At 42.6% G+C, this 16,189-nt stretch overlaps 3 protein-coding genes across 3 annotated transcripts; all 3 read left to right on the top strand.

Moving 5' to 3' along the window:
* Window positions 1-1,289: 1,289 nt before the first annotated feature.
* PCDHB5 (protocadherin beta 5) lies at window positions 1,290-4,191 on the top strand. Its single transcript, XM_039836347.1, has one exon. It carries the CDS (start codon window positions 1,503-1,505, stop codon window positions 3,888-3,890), a length of 2,388 nt encoding a protein of 795 aa, XP_039692281.1. The 5' UTR covers window positions 1,290-1,502; the 3' UTR covers window positions 3,891-4,191.
* A 3,228-nt stretch (window positions 4,192-7,419) lies between these two features.
* On the top strand, window positions 7,420-11,180 carry PCDHB6 (protocadherin beta 6). The gene has a single exon (XM_039836349.1). It carries the CDS (start codon window positions 7,655-7,657, stop codon window positions 10,037-10,039), a length of 2,385 nt encoding a protein of 794 aa, XP_039692283.1. The 5' UTR covers window positions 7,420-7,654; the 3' UTR covers window positions 10,040-11,180.
* A 159-nt stretch (window positions 11,181-11,339) lies between these two features.
* Window positions 11,340-16,131, top strand: LOC120581434 (protocadherin beta-17-like). The gene has a single exon (XM_039836346.1). The coding sequence runs from the start codon at window positions 12,424-12,426 to the stop codon at window positions 14,809-14,811; it is 2,388 nt and encodes a 795-aa protein (XP_039692280.1). The 5' UTR covers window positions 11,340-12,423; the 3' UTR covers window positions 14,812-16,131.
* The last annotated feature ends 58 nt before the right edge of the window (window positions 16,132-16,189 follow it).

The following is a 16,189-nucleotide window of genomic DNA, read 5'->3' on the forward strand; positions in this document are numbered from 1 at the left end:
ATACCATAAGAGTTAAATCCCAAACCATAGAGTGAGAGAAGATATTTGCAATACATATTTCTGAAAAACTACATATATCCAGAATATATTAGGAGCTTCTAAAAATGGATAAGAAAAAAAAGGCAAATATCATAAATAGAGAAATAGACAAAAAACTTTCAGGCACTTCACAAGAATGTACCCTAATGGCCAATGAACATGGAAAATATGCTCAATTCAGTTAACTATTGGGGAAATACTGATTAAAATTATAATATGATATCACCACACGCTCACCAGAATGGTTAAAGTTAACAATATCAAATGTTGACAAGGATATGGAGCAACGGGAACTCTCATTCTTTGCTGGTTTTGGTAAAACTGCTTTTGCAATATCTGCTAAAGCTAAACATATGTGCACATCTTAAGGCACAGCAGTCTAACTCCTAGGAATATATTAAACATCATCCACTCATAGACATCAAAGACTTGTGCAAGAACATTCATAGCGGCACTACTCAAAATATCCCCAAACTGGAAAACTCCAATGTTCTTCAAGTGAAGAATGGATAAACAAATTGTAGTATAGTCATAGAATAGTATAAAACAATGAGAAGAAAATAGATTGGAAGAGATGAATTTTAGAAATGTAAAGTGAAAGAAGTCATAACACAGAAGCCAAACACTCTATAACTCCATTTGTATAAAAGTTCAAAAAAAAAAAACAAAAAACAAGTCTGTAAAAATAGAAGTTAGGAGAGTCCTTACCTTTAGCGGGGAGGGTAGTGACCAGACAATGATAGGAGGAGGCTTATAGGGTTTTGGTAACATTTTAGTTTTAATTTAGATTCTGCTTATTGGAGTGAATTTACTTTGTAAAAATTCTTTGAATTGTACACTTATGATTTGTGCCCTTTTCTAATATATGTTATATTTAAAGATAAAAATTATTTTTGGAAAGTTGTAAACTTTTGTAAATATCCATTATCACTTATTTCTTTAATATAACCAAACAAGAAACCCACAAGAAAAAATTTCTTTACATACTCAAAAGGTACTTTTATAAGAAGTACTAATATATCATTTTAGTTCTGAAAGTACTCTTTTACTTAAAGTTAACTCAACAAATATTCATTTAGAGCTTCCAATAATTAAGAACTGGAGATCAGATAAGGAGCACTTCTGTGACTTAAAAGTTTTGATAACACACCAGAGTTATAATTTGGAATGAAATGGCAAATACTATATGCAATAGAAAATAAGGACGCCTGGTGGCGCTGCAGGCTAGGAGTTTGAATGAAAGACTGGCTACCAGGATCGCCATTAAGCTAGAAATCAGAACTCTGACTGCTTCCTAAAAGGAAGCAAATTAGGTAAGATCTAGGGGCAGAGATCTTCAGAGAGAGCATCGTTCTAGTCCAAGTCAGTCAGAAAGATTTAAGTAGGGGTTTTTTAACCAAATCATCTGAGTTGATTGCATACCGAGTTGAAGAAACTGCCACTTCTTGAACAGGGTCTGAACAATGGAGACCGCGCTAGCAAAAACGCCACAGAAAAGGCAAGTTATCTTTCTTGCTTTATTGTTGCTTTTGTGGGAGGCTGGCTCTGAAACAATTAGGTATTCCATGCCAGAAGAAACAGGAAGTGGCTCCTTTGTGGCCAACCTAGCAAAAGACCTGGGGCTCAGGGTGGGAGAACTGGCCCCTCGGGGTGCGCGCATCCATTACAAAGGAAACAAGCAGCTCTTGCAGCTCGATATAAAGACCGGGAGTTTACTTCTATCTGAAAAACTAGACCGGGAGGTGTTATGCGGGGCGACAGATCCATGTATACTGCAATTCCAACTATTACTGGAAAACCCAGTCCAGTTTTTTCAAGCTGATCTTCAGCTCACAGATATAAATGACCATTCCCCAGAGTTCCTAGAAAGGGAAATGCTCCTAAAAATCCCAGAGAGCGTCCAGCCAGGGACTGTGTTTCCTTTGAAGATAGCGCAGGACCTTGACATAGGCAGCAACACTGTTCAGAACTACACAATCAGCCCCAACTCCTATTTTCATGTTGTCGCTCATAATCGCGGAGATGGCAGAAAATACCCAGAATTGGTGCTGGACAAAGCGCTGGATCGGGAGGAACAGCCCGAGCTCAGTTTAACGCTCACGGCACTGGATGGTGGGGCTCCGCCAAGGTCTGGGACGACTACCATTCGCATTGAAGTCGTGGACATCAATGATAACGCCCCTGAGTTTTTACAGTCGCTCTATGAGGTACAGGTCCCAGAGAACAGCCCCTTAAACTCCTTAGTTGTCAGGGTCTCCGCCCGAGATTTAGATGCAGGAACGTATGGGACTGTAGCTTACACTCTATTCCAAGGTGATGAAGTTACTCAACCATTTGTAATAGATGAAATAACAGGGGACATTCGTCTGAAAAAAGCATTGGATTTCGAGACAACTCAATATTATAACGTGGAGATTGCGGCAACTGATGGTGGGGGCCTTTCAGGAAAATGCACTGTAATTATACAGGTGGTGGATGTGAATGACAATGCCCCTGAATTGACCATGTCAACTCTCACCAGCTCTACCCCAGAAAACTCCCCAGAGATTATAGTTGCTGTTTTCAGTGTTTCTGATCCAGACTCTGGGGACAATGGCAAGATGGTTTGCTCCATCCAGAATGATCTCCCTTTTCTCTTGAAACCAACATTCAAGAACTTTTACACCCTGGTAACAGAAAGCCCATTGGACAGAGAGACTAGATCCGAGTACAACATCACCATCACCGTCACCGACTTGGGGACTCCCAGACTGAAAACCGAGCACAACATTACCGTATTGGTCTCCGACGTCAACGACAACGCCCCGGCCTTCACCCAAACCTCCTACACGCTGTTCGTCCGCGAGAACAACAGCCCCGCCCTGCACATCGGCAGCGTCAGCGCCACAGACAGAGACGCGGGCGCCAACGCCCAGGTCACATACTCGCTGCTGCCGCCCCAGGACCCGCAGCTACCCCTGGCCTCCCTGGTGTCCATCAACGCGGACTACGGGCAGCTGTTCGCCCTGAGGGCGCTAGATTACGAGGCCCTGCGGGTCTTGGAGTTCGGCGTGGGCGCGGCAGACCGCGGCTCCCCGGCGCTGAGCAGCCAGGCGCTGGTGCGCGTGCTGGTGCTGGACGCCAACGACAACTCGCCCTTCGTGCTGTACCCGCTGCAGAACGGCTCTGCGCCCTGCACCGAGCTGGTGCCCAGGGCGGCCGAGCCGGGCTACCTGGTGAGCAAGGTGGTGGCGGTGGACGGCGACTCGGGCCAGAACGCCTGGCTGTCGTACCAGCTGCTCAAGGCCACGGAGCCCGGGCTGTTCAGCGTGTGGGCGCACAACGGCGAGGTGCGCACGGCGCGGCTGCTGAGCGAGCGCGACGCGGCCAAGCACAGGCTGCTGGTGCTGGTCAAGGACAATGGCGAGCCGCCGCTATCGGCCAGCGTCACGCTGCACGTGCTGCTGGTGGACGGCTTCTCGCAGCCCTACCTGCCGCTCCCGGAAGCGGCTGCCGACGCGGCCCAGGCCGACCCGCTCACCGTCTACCTGGTCATCGCGTTGGCGTCGGTGTCGTCGCTCTTCCTGTTCTCGGTGCTGGCGTTCATCGCAGTGCGGCTGTGCCGAAGGGGCAAGGCCGCCTCGTTGGGTGGCTGCTCGGTGCCCAAGGGCCACTTTCCGGGCCACCTGGTGGACGTCAGCGGCAGTGGGACCCTTTCCCAGAGCTATCAATATGAGGTGTGTCTGACAGAGGGTTCCAAGTCAAATGAGTTCAAGTTCTTGAAGCCGATTCTCCCCAATCTTCTTCCCCAAAGCACTGGCAAAGAAATGGAGGAAAACGCCACCTTCCGAAATAGCTTTGGATTCAACTAGGGATCTCATCATGATGCAGTGTGTTTTGTCATCCATATCTAATTTCCCCAGATACAGAATTTGACAGCGTCATGGACAATAATTCCACCTTCAGGTATAGCCTGATTTCCCTTTTGTAATGTATTTGTCCATTGCACTTTATCTTGTCCAATTTTAGAAAACTCGATTTTATGCCATTGCATTATTTACATAATGCCATTCCAAAACCATGCATGCTGTTGATTTTCCTGAAATGTTTGCTCCTCTCGTTGGCATTTGATGTGATGACCACCTTAATAAAATAAAATATTAGTTGCTTTTCTCTGTATTCTATTCACTGTGTTTTATCACACTCTAATTATATTGATGCTAAATAACAAAAAATAAAAATATTTTTTCATAATTTTAAATATTATTTTCAAAGGAATACATGCATATGATAACAAATGTAATACGTGAGGAAATAGAATGGAAACAATTTTTTATCTACTCTTCTTTCCTAGCTCTTATCCCCACTAGCAACCTTTAAAAAAAAAAAAAAACAAGCATTTTCATTGAATTATACATACAGGAAAGTGAACAAATTCTTAACATCGGCTCAATGTATTTTCAGAAATTGAGCATATTGGTATCAGCATCTTGATGAAGAATGAAACATTGTTAGCATCCCAGGTACCACACCGATTATCCCTTAAAATCCAGCCCAAATATAACAAATATCATGACTTCTAATACTATAGTTTAGTTTTTCCTGTTTTGAATTATTTAAATGGAATGATAAAATATGAACTGTTTTGTGTATGGCTTCTTTCATTCAACATTATGTTTATGAAACTTATCCATATTGCTTTTAATTTTAGTTCTTCATCTTCATTGCTGTATAGTAGTCAGTGTATAAATATTTCACAATTTATTATCCATCTTACTGTAGATGGATATTTGGGTTGGTGCAAGGTTTGGCTGTTTGAATAATACTGCTATGAACATTCTCATTCATGTCTTTTGGCAAACATGTATATGCATTCTGTTGGGTGTATACCTAGGGGTGGAATTGCTGCTCATTAAGTACATGTTCACTTTCAGTAGATAGTTCCAAATAGTTTTCCAACATGGTTATACCAATTTACACTGCTATCAGCAGTGTCTGGATATACCAGTTCCTCTACACTCTTGCCAACACCTGGTATTGTTTATTTTCTTATTTTATCCCATTCGCTAGCACTTTTAAACCTTTCACTTTCTAGGGTTTTTTTATATATATTCACTTCCTTATCCAAAAAGTGTATGTTTGTAACTTTTTCATAAGCTTTAAACAATTAATTTCCTACTATTATTGTTCAGTACCTAGCACACTTAAACTTCTCTCATCCATCCTTCATATGTAGTTATCTCACTATTTTCCAGTATGGTTTTGTGCAAACAAACCTCCATTTATTGTTCCACTAACAACAGCTTCTTCTGATTTTCTGTATGAAAGAAAAAATATAATTATTTTTTCTGTTACCTGTTTCTCTCTTACACTTTCAAACCTCCCTCAAATGAACTTTTATATAATCAAGGTTGCTGTTTTATAAGTCTTTTCTGCTTTTGTATGATAGGGTACTCTGCCCCCAAGTTTCTGTCTGAGTGGAAATTATGACAGGGTACACTCTGTGAGTCAGTTCAGGGCCAGGGTAAAAATATCAGGCTTTACTTTAAGGTGCATTGTGATGTATGGGCAGGGAACTCTTTTCAGGACATAGCCCTTCATAGGACTGGATGCAAAAGGTTGTATGCTGAGATTCCAAGATTTCCACTAAATGTCTTAGTGCTCTCCAGAAAAATTCCTTTTATTTCTTTAGAAATGAGCATTAAGGTTTTTGAAGGGAGCCTTGAGAGAAAATAACATACGCTGTACTTCTAATAAAATCTGTTTTAAAATGAAAAATAATTTGTAAGCCATATTTAAGGATACCTGCTGGTGCTGCAGTCAAAGAGAGTGAATAAAGGACCCTGGACGCCAGAGATGCCATTAAGCTGGAATCAGAATATCCACTGAAAGAATGAAGCATTTAGGATTGAGCTTGAAATCGCTTTATTTCAGCAAAGAAACTAAACCCAACCAAGATGTTTGTGGTTTTTTACTTCATCAGTTTATTTTGTTATTGACATCCTCAAGGAGGTTTATTCTCAGTAAGGTTAAGCAAACCATGGAAGCTGGTCACAGTGACCTTATTTTTATCCTTCAAGATAGATAGAGGTGCTTTTCAACTATGAAATTATTTCATCTGCTTGGAGTTTAGATTTTATTTAGCTTAATTTGTTTTACCTAGAGTTGAAGTATTTTTAAAAAATATTCTCATTTTAAATCTTCCATTATTTTGACTCTTACCTAAAGCGAATTTTGCTAGAACTCAATTGATTTCACCTCTCAATAGATATGAAATCAACCTGAAATGAATTATGTTCGGTATATTTTGTTTCCTTATATGTGCACCAACCCATTTCATGTACTTTTAGGATATTTAGAGATACATTTTACTATTTCTCTGAGCAGAAACTGGTGAGATAGGAATGGATATAGCCATGATGAATTATCATTGAATTCCATGGTTTCCACTCAAAAGTAATTCACCTTCGCACTACCTTATTTGGTCTATATTTATAGGACCTGGAATCATCCATGTTGTGAGAGGATGGTAGAGGTGAGTCTTAAATATTTGTTTTCTGCATTGCATTATGTTCTTATGACAGGGTAATATATTTAGATCTCGGTTAATTTAGGAAGTAAATTTGATTTTGAAAGTTATAGTAAAATGAACAATACTAATAAAATCATCACCAGTTTTATTCATACAAAAATGAAGTGAAATCCTAAAATGCTTACTTATAACAGACACTTAATTGCTCTTAGTTCTTCTTTTAAATAATTTAATTTAATAAGGTATTTTCATCATAAGTACATCTTGGCCTCAGTTTTCATCATAATAGCCTAATTGTTCCTTTTACTATGCAGGTGTAACCACAAAACAAATTACATCTGTTGTTCATGCCATTTTATGAGTCAAATAATTTAGAGAAATGATTGCTTATTTTACCATCAGTGTTGCTAACCACTTTTACATTTTGCATAGTTTGTTGATGTGTTTGTTGGGACAATTAAATAGTGTACTTTGTGGATTCACAGATTATATGGCTCATCAGAGATAAATTGCACTGGCAAAGCATAAAAGTTGATCATAAGAGGTTTATATTGTCTGAGGGAACGATTTTCAATTAAACATTAGTGTGCATAAAAATCACTTAAAGAGAAAGATTGAAGTTGAGATTTCTGTTAGCACCACCAGAAAATTTGATTCTAGGTCTGGAGGGGAGCCCAGGAATGGGCTTGAGAAAAAAAAAACCCTCAAGACTTCCAAGTAATCCTTTATGCAAGTGGTTCGAACACTTCAATTTGAGAAGCACTGACTGGATCTAAAAGCCTTTAGAATGCTCAGATTTTGTCAATGGTATTGACCTACAAGCTCCTCATGAAGTTATAAATTTGAACGCGTGGTGGCAGTGCAGGCTAAGAGAGTAAATCCAAACTCTGCAGATTCCGTGGACGCCATTTCACCGAGAAACCCAAGAAAAAATACAGAGCACATTTAAGCTAAAGCCAAGATAGAAGTGTTCAGGAAGGCAGTAAGCACCAGACATATTAAAAGAACGAATTCGAAGCAAGAACATTTCGGAAGGTCGACGGTGGATGCAGTGATTGCGAGTCGAAAAGGATTTTTCCTCTGGAATCAGACATAACAATAGAGATGGCACAAACAAAAGCCCATCGCGAGAAAAGGCAAGTGGTGACCTTCATTGTATTGATGGTTTTGTGGGAGGCGTGTTCAGAATCAATTCAGTATTCTGTGTTGGAGGAGACAGAAAGTGGCACATTTGTTGCTAACTTGACAAAAGACCTGGGACTCAGGATGGGAGAGCTGGCTGCGCGGGGAGCCCAGGTTGTTTTCAAGGGAAACAGACAATATTTGCAGCTTGACCCACACACTTATGATTTGCTGCTAAATGAGAAACTTGATCGGGAGGAGCTTTGCGGCTCCAGTGAGCCCTGTGTTCTACCTTTCCAGGTGTTACTGGAAAATCCCTTAAAGTTTTTTCGGGCTGCCTTGCAAGTCAGAGATATAAATGACCACGCCCCGAAGTTCCCGGCCGGAGAAATGCTACTAAAAATATCAGAAATTACTACTCCAGGAAAGATATTTCCGTTGAAAATGGCACAGGATTTAGACGCGGGTAGCAACAGCCTTCAGAGCTACACCATCAGCTCCAATTCTCACTTCCATGTTCTCACTCGCAATCGCAGCGACGGCAGGAAGTACCCTGAGCTGGTGCTGGACAAAGCGCTGGACCATGAGGAGAAGCCCGAACTCAGGCTAACCCTCACGGCTCTGGATGGAGGGTCTCCGCCCCGGTCAGGGACCACGGAGATTCAAATCCAGGTCTTGGATATCAATGACAATGTCCCCGAGTTTACTCAGGAGCTCTATGAGGCGCAAGTCCCTGAAAACGACCCCCTAGGCTCTCTGGTTATCACCGTCTCAGCAAGAGATTTAGATGCAGGATCCTTTGGGGAGGTATCTTATGCCCTATTTCAAGTCGATGACGTTAACCAGCACTTTGAAATAAATGCAATCACAGGAGAAATTCGACTGAGAAAGACATTGGATTTTGAAGAATTCCAATCTTATCACGTGGATGTTGAAGCCACAGATGGCGGAGGACTATCAGGAAAATGCTCTATAATCATTAAGGTCCTGGACGTGAATGACAATGCCCCTGAATTGACTGTGTCATCACTCAACAGCCCCATTCCTGAAAACCTGCCAGAGATGATAGTGGCAGTTTTCAGTGTTTCAGATGCAGACTCTGGGCATAACCAACAGGTTATTTGTTCTATAGATGACAATCTCCCCTTTCTTCTAACACCGTCGGTGGAGAATTTCTACACCTTGGTAACAGAAGGAGCGCTGGACAGAGAAAGCCAAGCTGAGTACAACATCACCATCACCGTCACCGACTTGGGGACTCCCAGACTGAAAACCCAGCACAACATTACCGTATTGGTCTCCGATGTAAACGACAACGCCCCGGCCTTCACCCAAACCTCCTACACGCTGTTCGTCCGCGAGAACAACAGCCCCGCCCTGCACATCGGCAGCGTCAGCGCCACAGACAGAGACGCGGGCGCCAACGCCCAGGTCACCTACTCGCTGCTGCCGCCCCAGGACCCGCAGCTGCCCCTGGCCTCTCTGGTGTCCATCAACGCGGACAACGGGCAGCTGTTCGCCCTGAGGGCGCTGGATTACGAGGCCCTGCGGGTCTTGGAGTTCGGCGTGGGCGCCGCGGACCGCGGCTCCCCGGCGCTGAGCAGCCAGGCGCTGGTGCGCGTGCTGGTGCTGGATGCCAACGACAACTCGCCCTTCGTGCTGTACCCGCTGCAGAACGGCTCTGCGCCCTGCACCGAGCTGGTGCCCAGGGCGGCCGAGCCGGGCTACCTGGTGAGCAAGGTGGTGGCGGTGGACGGCGACTCGGGCCAGAACGCCTGGCTGTCGTACCAGCTGCTCAAGGCCACGGAGCCCGGGCTGTTCAGCGTGTGGGCGCACAACGGCGAAGTGCGCACGGCGCGGCTGCTGAGCGAGCGCGACGCGGCCAAGCACAGGCTGCTGGTGCTGGTCAAGGACAATGGCGAGCCGCCGCTGTCGGCCAGCGTCACGCTGCACGTGCTGCTGGTGGACGGCTTCTCGCAGCCCTACCTGCCGCTCCCGGAAGCGGCTGCCGACGCAGCCCAGGCCGACCCGCTCACCGTCTACCTGGTCATCGCGCTGGCGTCGGTGTCGTCGCTCTTCCTGTTCTCGGTGCTGGCGTTCATCGCAGTGCGGCTGTGCCGAAGGGGCAAGGCCGCCTCGTTGGGTGGCTGCTCGGTGCCCGAGGGCCACTTTCCGGGCCACCTGGTGGATGTCAGCGGCAGTGGGACCCTGTCCCAGAGCTATCAATATGAGGTGTGTCTGATGGGAGACTCAGGTACTAGTGAGTTCAAGTTCCTGAAGCCGATTCTCCCCTACTTCCCTCCTCAGGGCCTTGGGAGGGAGATGGAGGAAAATCCCACCTTGCCGAATAGCTTCCCATTCGGTTAAGTATTGGATTATTCTGCAACTCCTACTTAGTAAGTTTGGAAATCTCCTTTAACTTAAAGTTATATGTTATTTATGGTTGCTTTCTTGATTATTTCACTACTATTTCTTTTGGTGACATCCAAAGAAATTCAGATGCTTTATTTACACAGTATATTATGATTAGTAGTTTTTATATTAGACAATCTGAATAAAAAGTCAATTTTTATTTGCATAATTTTAAATTTTTGAAATTCAATCATCTATTGTTTTTACAAAAAATTATATTCCAACGTCCTAAGATTGTTTTTCTAACTAATGGTAACTGTCATCGCTATTGCTATGAAGAGAAAATTTTAAACGGGAGTGTTCAATATTATTTAATCTGCCCTTATAAGTCTCATTTTGGGGTAACTCCTACAGTGTGATAAAGATAAACCCTAAAGATGGCTAAATACTAAAATAGGAATTTATATGATTTCAGTGTACCCTATATATAATAGTCAATACATAGTTTCTATGAATGTAGACTTTTCAAAAGTATCTACATATTAATTTACAGTTTGTGAGCTTCATGTAAGAATATAATGCTTTTTTTTAAAACACCAGGCCAATTATAAATGTTTAATAAATATTTGCTGAAAGTTATTAACATTCCTATAATGAATTAAAAAATAATTGTCAAGGGTTACAGAAATATTAATATCCTCTCTACACTATAGTACCCTTGCCAATAAGTGAAATTATTAAATATCACTTTTTTACTTTCTTCTAGATAGAAAACACCCTCCACTCATTCTAAACTTTATTACAGATTATAAAATGCTTGAGAGTACATTTTTATTACCTTATCTTTGACCAATTATTTCTAAGTTCAAAGATATTGTTTAAAATCCAAATTATATTTTTCAAACTCCTCCTCCTAGTTTCTCAAGCTTCTATATGTGTGATACCTGCCAAGACCTAAGTAAGTTATTAGTGCCAGGTTATTAGATGATGACAGATTTTCCCTTCTAGTGTTGTATATTAATCATTTATCTTTATTAACCATAAAATCATTTACAATTTAACCCATATTTGTTCTTATATGTGTTGCATATATTTGAAGTATTTTACGAGAAATTCCTCTTCAATTTCCCATTAAAGTCAGACAATTTATACTAAAGTGACAATCGAGTGAAATTTTTATTTTTATCATTAATTAAAATGGAAGTGGGCTTAACTAAATTATATTTGGCTGTGTTTTGTGTCCAAATAAGTGAACTGTCATGGCTCTTTGTCATGGATGGTTACCAATAGATTCAATGAGTGTAGGGAATACTTATTCTGTTTTATTCCTAGATTTTTAACCTGTCCTCCTTGGAATAATAGCATTCTTCTTTGGTAGAAGCAGCTTGTTTTGCTATTATCACTCCAACCACATGACTTTTGTTGGTGTGGTGGTGTTTTTCAAACCCCTTCTCCATAGTCCCAGAAAATGTACACTCGGATGGGCCCCTATCCATTGCTGCAAGGTCAAAACCCTTTCCTAGAAAGTATATCTTTGACTTCATTGACTTTATTGTCTTCTTCATGTTTGTAGCAAGACATTGCCCGAATTCTGAGCTCCTATTGACTTCTAATAAAACAAATGGCAATTTCCTCTCAACTTTACTGGGCTACGCACACAATGAATTTATGAAGAAAAAAAATTCCCAAAGGCTATGTAGCCCAGAGACTGACAAGAAGTCATATTTTTTTCAGGAGTAATAGGTCTATTTCAATTTGGGAGTAGAAAATGTATTTAAAGTTCGTAACTTCTAACACAATAGAACAAATTATGATTTTTGTGATTAAATGTAAGCTCCTCGAGAGCAAGAATTTTTGTGTTTAATTTACCATCTTATATCCAGAAACTAGAAAATTTTCTGCACAAATACTTATTAAATGACTAGATAAATTTGTCTCCAGCTGAGTTTTGTATACTGAACTTGTATCTTTTAAAAGAAGATGAATATAGATATAGATAAATAGGTATTACTTTGCTCTCAAAACTATTGTTAGCTCCCTGGAGAAGACTGCACAAAAGATACTCCACGACCCAAAAGGCATTCAATGCGTTTTCGCTATTACATTACGCTTTAAAATGAAAATTACCTGAAGTTGTAAAGCAGAACGCTTGGTGGCGCTGCAGGATAAGAGTGAAAAAATGTCTCATGACTTTGAGACTCCATAAAGCTGAGCAGTGTCTGGCAGCACACAAAGGAAACATTTTACACCACCGGGGATAGAAGATTTCAGAGAGGCAGCTGTCTCCATGTCAGTCCATGTTAAGAACTAACTCAAGATTATTAAGCCAAGATTGCAGAGTTGGCTGCAAAGCAATTATTTTGTGATTTAATACTGGATCTTTTGCACCTGGAGGAAGGATGGAGACACAGCTACCCAAAGCGCCCCAGAAAAGGCAAGTGACCGCCATTATCATTCTATTACTATCGTGGGAGGCGGGCGGTGCGACCATTAAGTATTCTGTTCCAGAAGAGAAGGATAGTGGTTCTTTTGTGGCCAACCTAGCAAAAGATTTGGGGCTGGACTTAGGGGAGCTGGCCATGAGGGGCGCCCAGATTCTTTCCAAAGGGACCAAACAGCATTTGCAGCTCGAGCAGAAGAGTGGGAATTTACTCCTAGAAGAAAAAATGGACCGGGAAGAGTTGTGTGGTGACACAGAGCGATGTATACTGCATTTCCAGGTGTTACTGAAAAACCCAGTGCAGTTTATTCAAGGTGAACTACAGCTCCAAGATGTAAATGACCATGCCCCAGAATTCCTGGAAAAGGAAATCCTTCTAAAGATCTCAGAAAGCAGCCATCCGGGGACTGCATTTCCTTTGAAAATAGCTCAGGATTTAGACGTGGGCAGCAACACAGTTCAGAACTACACAATTAGCTCCAACTCCCATTTCCATCTTTTTACTCGTAATCGCAGCGATGGCAGGAAATACCCGGAACTGGTGCTGGACAAAGAGCTGGACCGAGAGGAGGAGCCAGAGCTCAGGTTAACCCTCACGGCGCTGGATGGCGGGTCACCGCCCAGGACTGGGACATCCCAGGTTATCATTGTAGTCCTGGACATAAATGACAATGCCCCTGAATTTGATCAGTTGCTCTATGAGGTTCAGGTATTAGAAAACAGCCCTGTAGGCTCCCTTGTCATCACTGTCTCTGCTAGAGATTTAGATGCTGGAACTCATGGAGAGCTCTCCTACTCATTTTTCCAATCCTCAAATCAAGTCATTCAGGTGTTTGAAATAAACGCAATCACAGGAGAAATTCGATTAAAAAGAATGTTGGATTTTGAGGAAATTCAATCTTATCGAATGGAAATTGAGGCCTCAGATGGTGGGGGTCTTTCAGGAACCTGCACTGTAGTCATAGAAGTAATGGATGTAAACGACAACGTCCCGGAACTGACCATGTCATTACTCATCAGTGATATCCCAGAAAACGCACGTGACACTGTGGTTGCTATTTTCGGAATTTCAGATCCAGACTCTGGGGACAATGGCAAAATGATGTGTTCCATCCAAGATCATCTCCCCTTTCTTCTGAAACTTACCGTAGAAAATTTCTACACCTTGGTAACAGAAGGAGTGCTGGACAGAGAGACAAGATCCGAGTACAACATCACCATCACCGTCACCGACTTAGGGACTCCCAGACTGAAAACCCAGCACAACATTACCGTATTGGTCTCCGACGTCAACGACAACGCCCCGGCCTTCACCCAAACCTCCTACACGCTGTTCGTCCGCGAGAACAACAGCCCCGCCCTGCACATCGGCAGCGTCAGCGCCACAGACAGAGACGCGGGCGCCAACGCCCAGGTCACCTACTCGCTGCTGCCGCCCCAGGACCCGCAGCTGCCCCTGGCCTCCCTGGTGTCCATCAACGCGGACAACGGGCAGCTGTTCGCCCTGAGGGCGCTGGATTACGAGGCCCTGCGGGTCTTGGAGTTCGGCGTGGGCGCCGCGGACCGCGGCTCCCCGGCGCTGAGCAGCCGGGCGCTGGTGCGCGTGCTGGTGCTGGACGCCAACGACAACTCGCCCTTCGTGCTGTACCCGCTGCAGAACGGCTCTGCGCCCTGCACCGAGCTGGTGCCCAGGGCGGCCGAGCCGGGCTACCTGGTGAGCAAGGTGGTGGCGGTGGACGGCGACTCGGGCCAGAACGCCTGGCTGTCGTACCAGCTGCTCAAGGCCACGGAGCCCGGGCTGTTCAGCGTGTGGGCGCACAACGGCGAGGTGCGCACGGCGCGGCTGCTGAGCGAGCGCGACGCGGCCAAGCACAGGCTGCTGGTGCTGGTCAAGGACAATGGCGAGCCGCCGCTATCGGCCAGCGTCACGCTGCACGTGCTGCTGGTGGACGGCTTCTCGCAGCCCTACCTGCCGCTCCCGGAAGCGGCTGCCGACGCGGCCCAGGCCGACCCGCTCACGGTCTACCTGGTCATCGCGCTGGCGTCGGTGTCGTCGCTCTTCCTGTTCTCGGTGCTGGCGTTCATCGCAGTGCGGCTGTGCAGGAGGAATAGGGCCGCCTGGGTGGGTGGCTGCTCGGTGCCCGAGGGCCACTTTCCAGGCCACCTGGTGGACGTCAGCGGCACGGGGACCCTGTCCCAGAGCTACCAGTATGAAGTTTGTCTGATGGGAGGCTCAGGTACTAATGAGTTCAAGTTCCTGAGGCCGATTATCTCTAATCTGCATTCCCAGAGCTCAGGGAGGAAAGTGGAAGAATATCCTTCTTTTCAGAATGAATTGGGTTTCTGATAAAGAATGAAAAATAAATGCAAGTATTGTGTCTATGAATACATTCATAAGAGATTTATCCTGAGTTACCTCTAGAGGAGTGCTTTCACATTGTTTAAAGTATTCTTAAAGTCACAGAAAAAAATTCTTTACACAGAAGAGGATCCAACTTTAGCCCTAATACTTCTCCAGGAAGCATGTGATGTGTCTATTTTATATCTAACAATCGTGTATTGTGTGCAGTCTTTAACGTGATGAATTTTGTTTGAGATGTTGTAAATTGCTTTTCGTTGTCTTCAAACTTTTATTTTCTGAGTTGATTTCAGTGCTGTAGAAGTATACCTATGCTAAGTTTTAGAAACACAGATTATAGAGTATCTTTTAAAGCTTTTTAAAAAGTAATTACTATGCATCATACACTATTTTAACACTTTTAAATATTCATATTACTGTTCAGTCTTTTCTATATTTGGAAAATATATATATGTATTTGGAAAAATATATATATATATATACTGGTTTTATTTTCTTATAAACCAATAGCCCAGATTGGATCAATTATTTGACTATTATTATTAAAGCTCTGATCTAACCAAATCTTAAGTTTAAAAAATTGGAAGATCAATTTGTGTTTTCTCCTTGTTATCTGAACATATGATCGTTCTTTCACAGAAAAGATTAATGACCCTTAATAGAAATGTTACATAATTTTAATTGCTTCATTAGTTTATTATTTTCCTCACATTGCAGTAATTTTTCTATAGTAGTCTTTACCTACTTTTTAAACACATTTTCCTCCTTTAATTTGAAAGTTTATTTTTAAAGTTTCTTATTCAATACACTACAGTGATGTCTTGTGAAAGTATTTTCAAAAGAATAGTTTTAAATAGGTACTATTAAGGAGAAACAAATTATCATTAAATTACTTAGATATTCTGGGAAGTTGAGGAGGACTTTGTTATAATAATCTGTAACTGCTTTTTTTGTTAACATTATCCAGGTAATTTTTGCATAGCTGTATTCTGAATATATTATAAACTAATGCTGGTAACTCTCAAAATAGTACTATTACCGTGCATTACTAATGGGATACAGTCTAAAGACAAAAAAAAATCCCTCAAGATAACCTTAAGTTGTTTTTATAGTGTCAGAATAAACTTATCCAGTTTTTCCAGCAAATGGATGACATGGAAAAAGAGAGGAGGGAATTTTACACAATGAAATAAATTAAGAGACATACCAACAAATGCAATGTGTGGTGCATCTTGTTTGAATCAAGATTCAAACAACCATAACAACTGTGAAAGAATTGGAGATATTTGAATATAGATGGATGTTAAATAATATTAACCTAATTTCTTAAGCATGGTATGGCATTGTGGTTGTTTTTAGGTCATTA

Source organism: Pteropus medius, unplaced genomic scaffold, assembly GCF_902729225.1.
Source record: "Pteropus medius unplaced genomic scaffold, Ma_sr-lr_union100, whole genome shotgun sequence".
NCBI classification, from domain to species: Eukaryota; Metazoa; Chordata; class Mammalia; order Chiroptera; family Pteropodidae; genus Pteropus; species Pteropus medius.

What these genes read in the sequence shown, in the direction of transcription:
- PCDHB5 (XM_039836347.1), top strand. Translation starts at nt 1,503, where the DNA reads ATGGAGACCGCGCTAGCAAAAACGCCACAGAAAAGGCAAGTTATCTTT.
- LOC120581434 (XM_039836346.1), top strand. Translation starts at nt 12,424, where the DNA reads ATGGAGACACAGCTACCCAAAGCGCCCCAGAAAAGGCAAGTGACCGCC.
- PCDHB6 (XM_039836349.1), top strand. Translation starts at nt 7,655, where the DNA reads ATGGCACAAACAAAAGCCCATCGCGAGAAAAGGCAAGTGGTGACCTTC.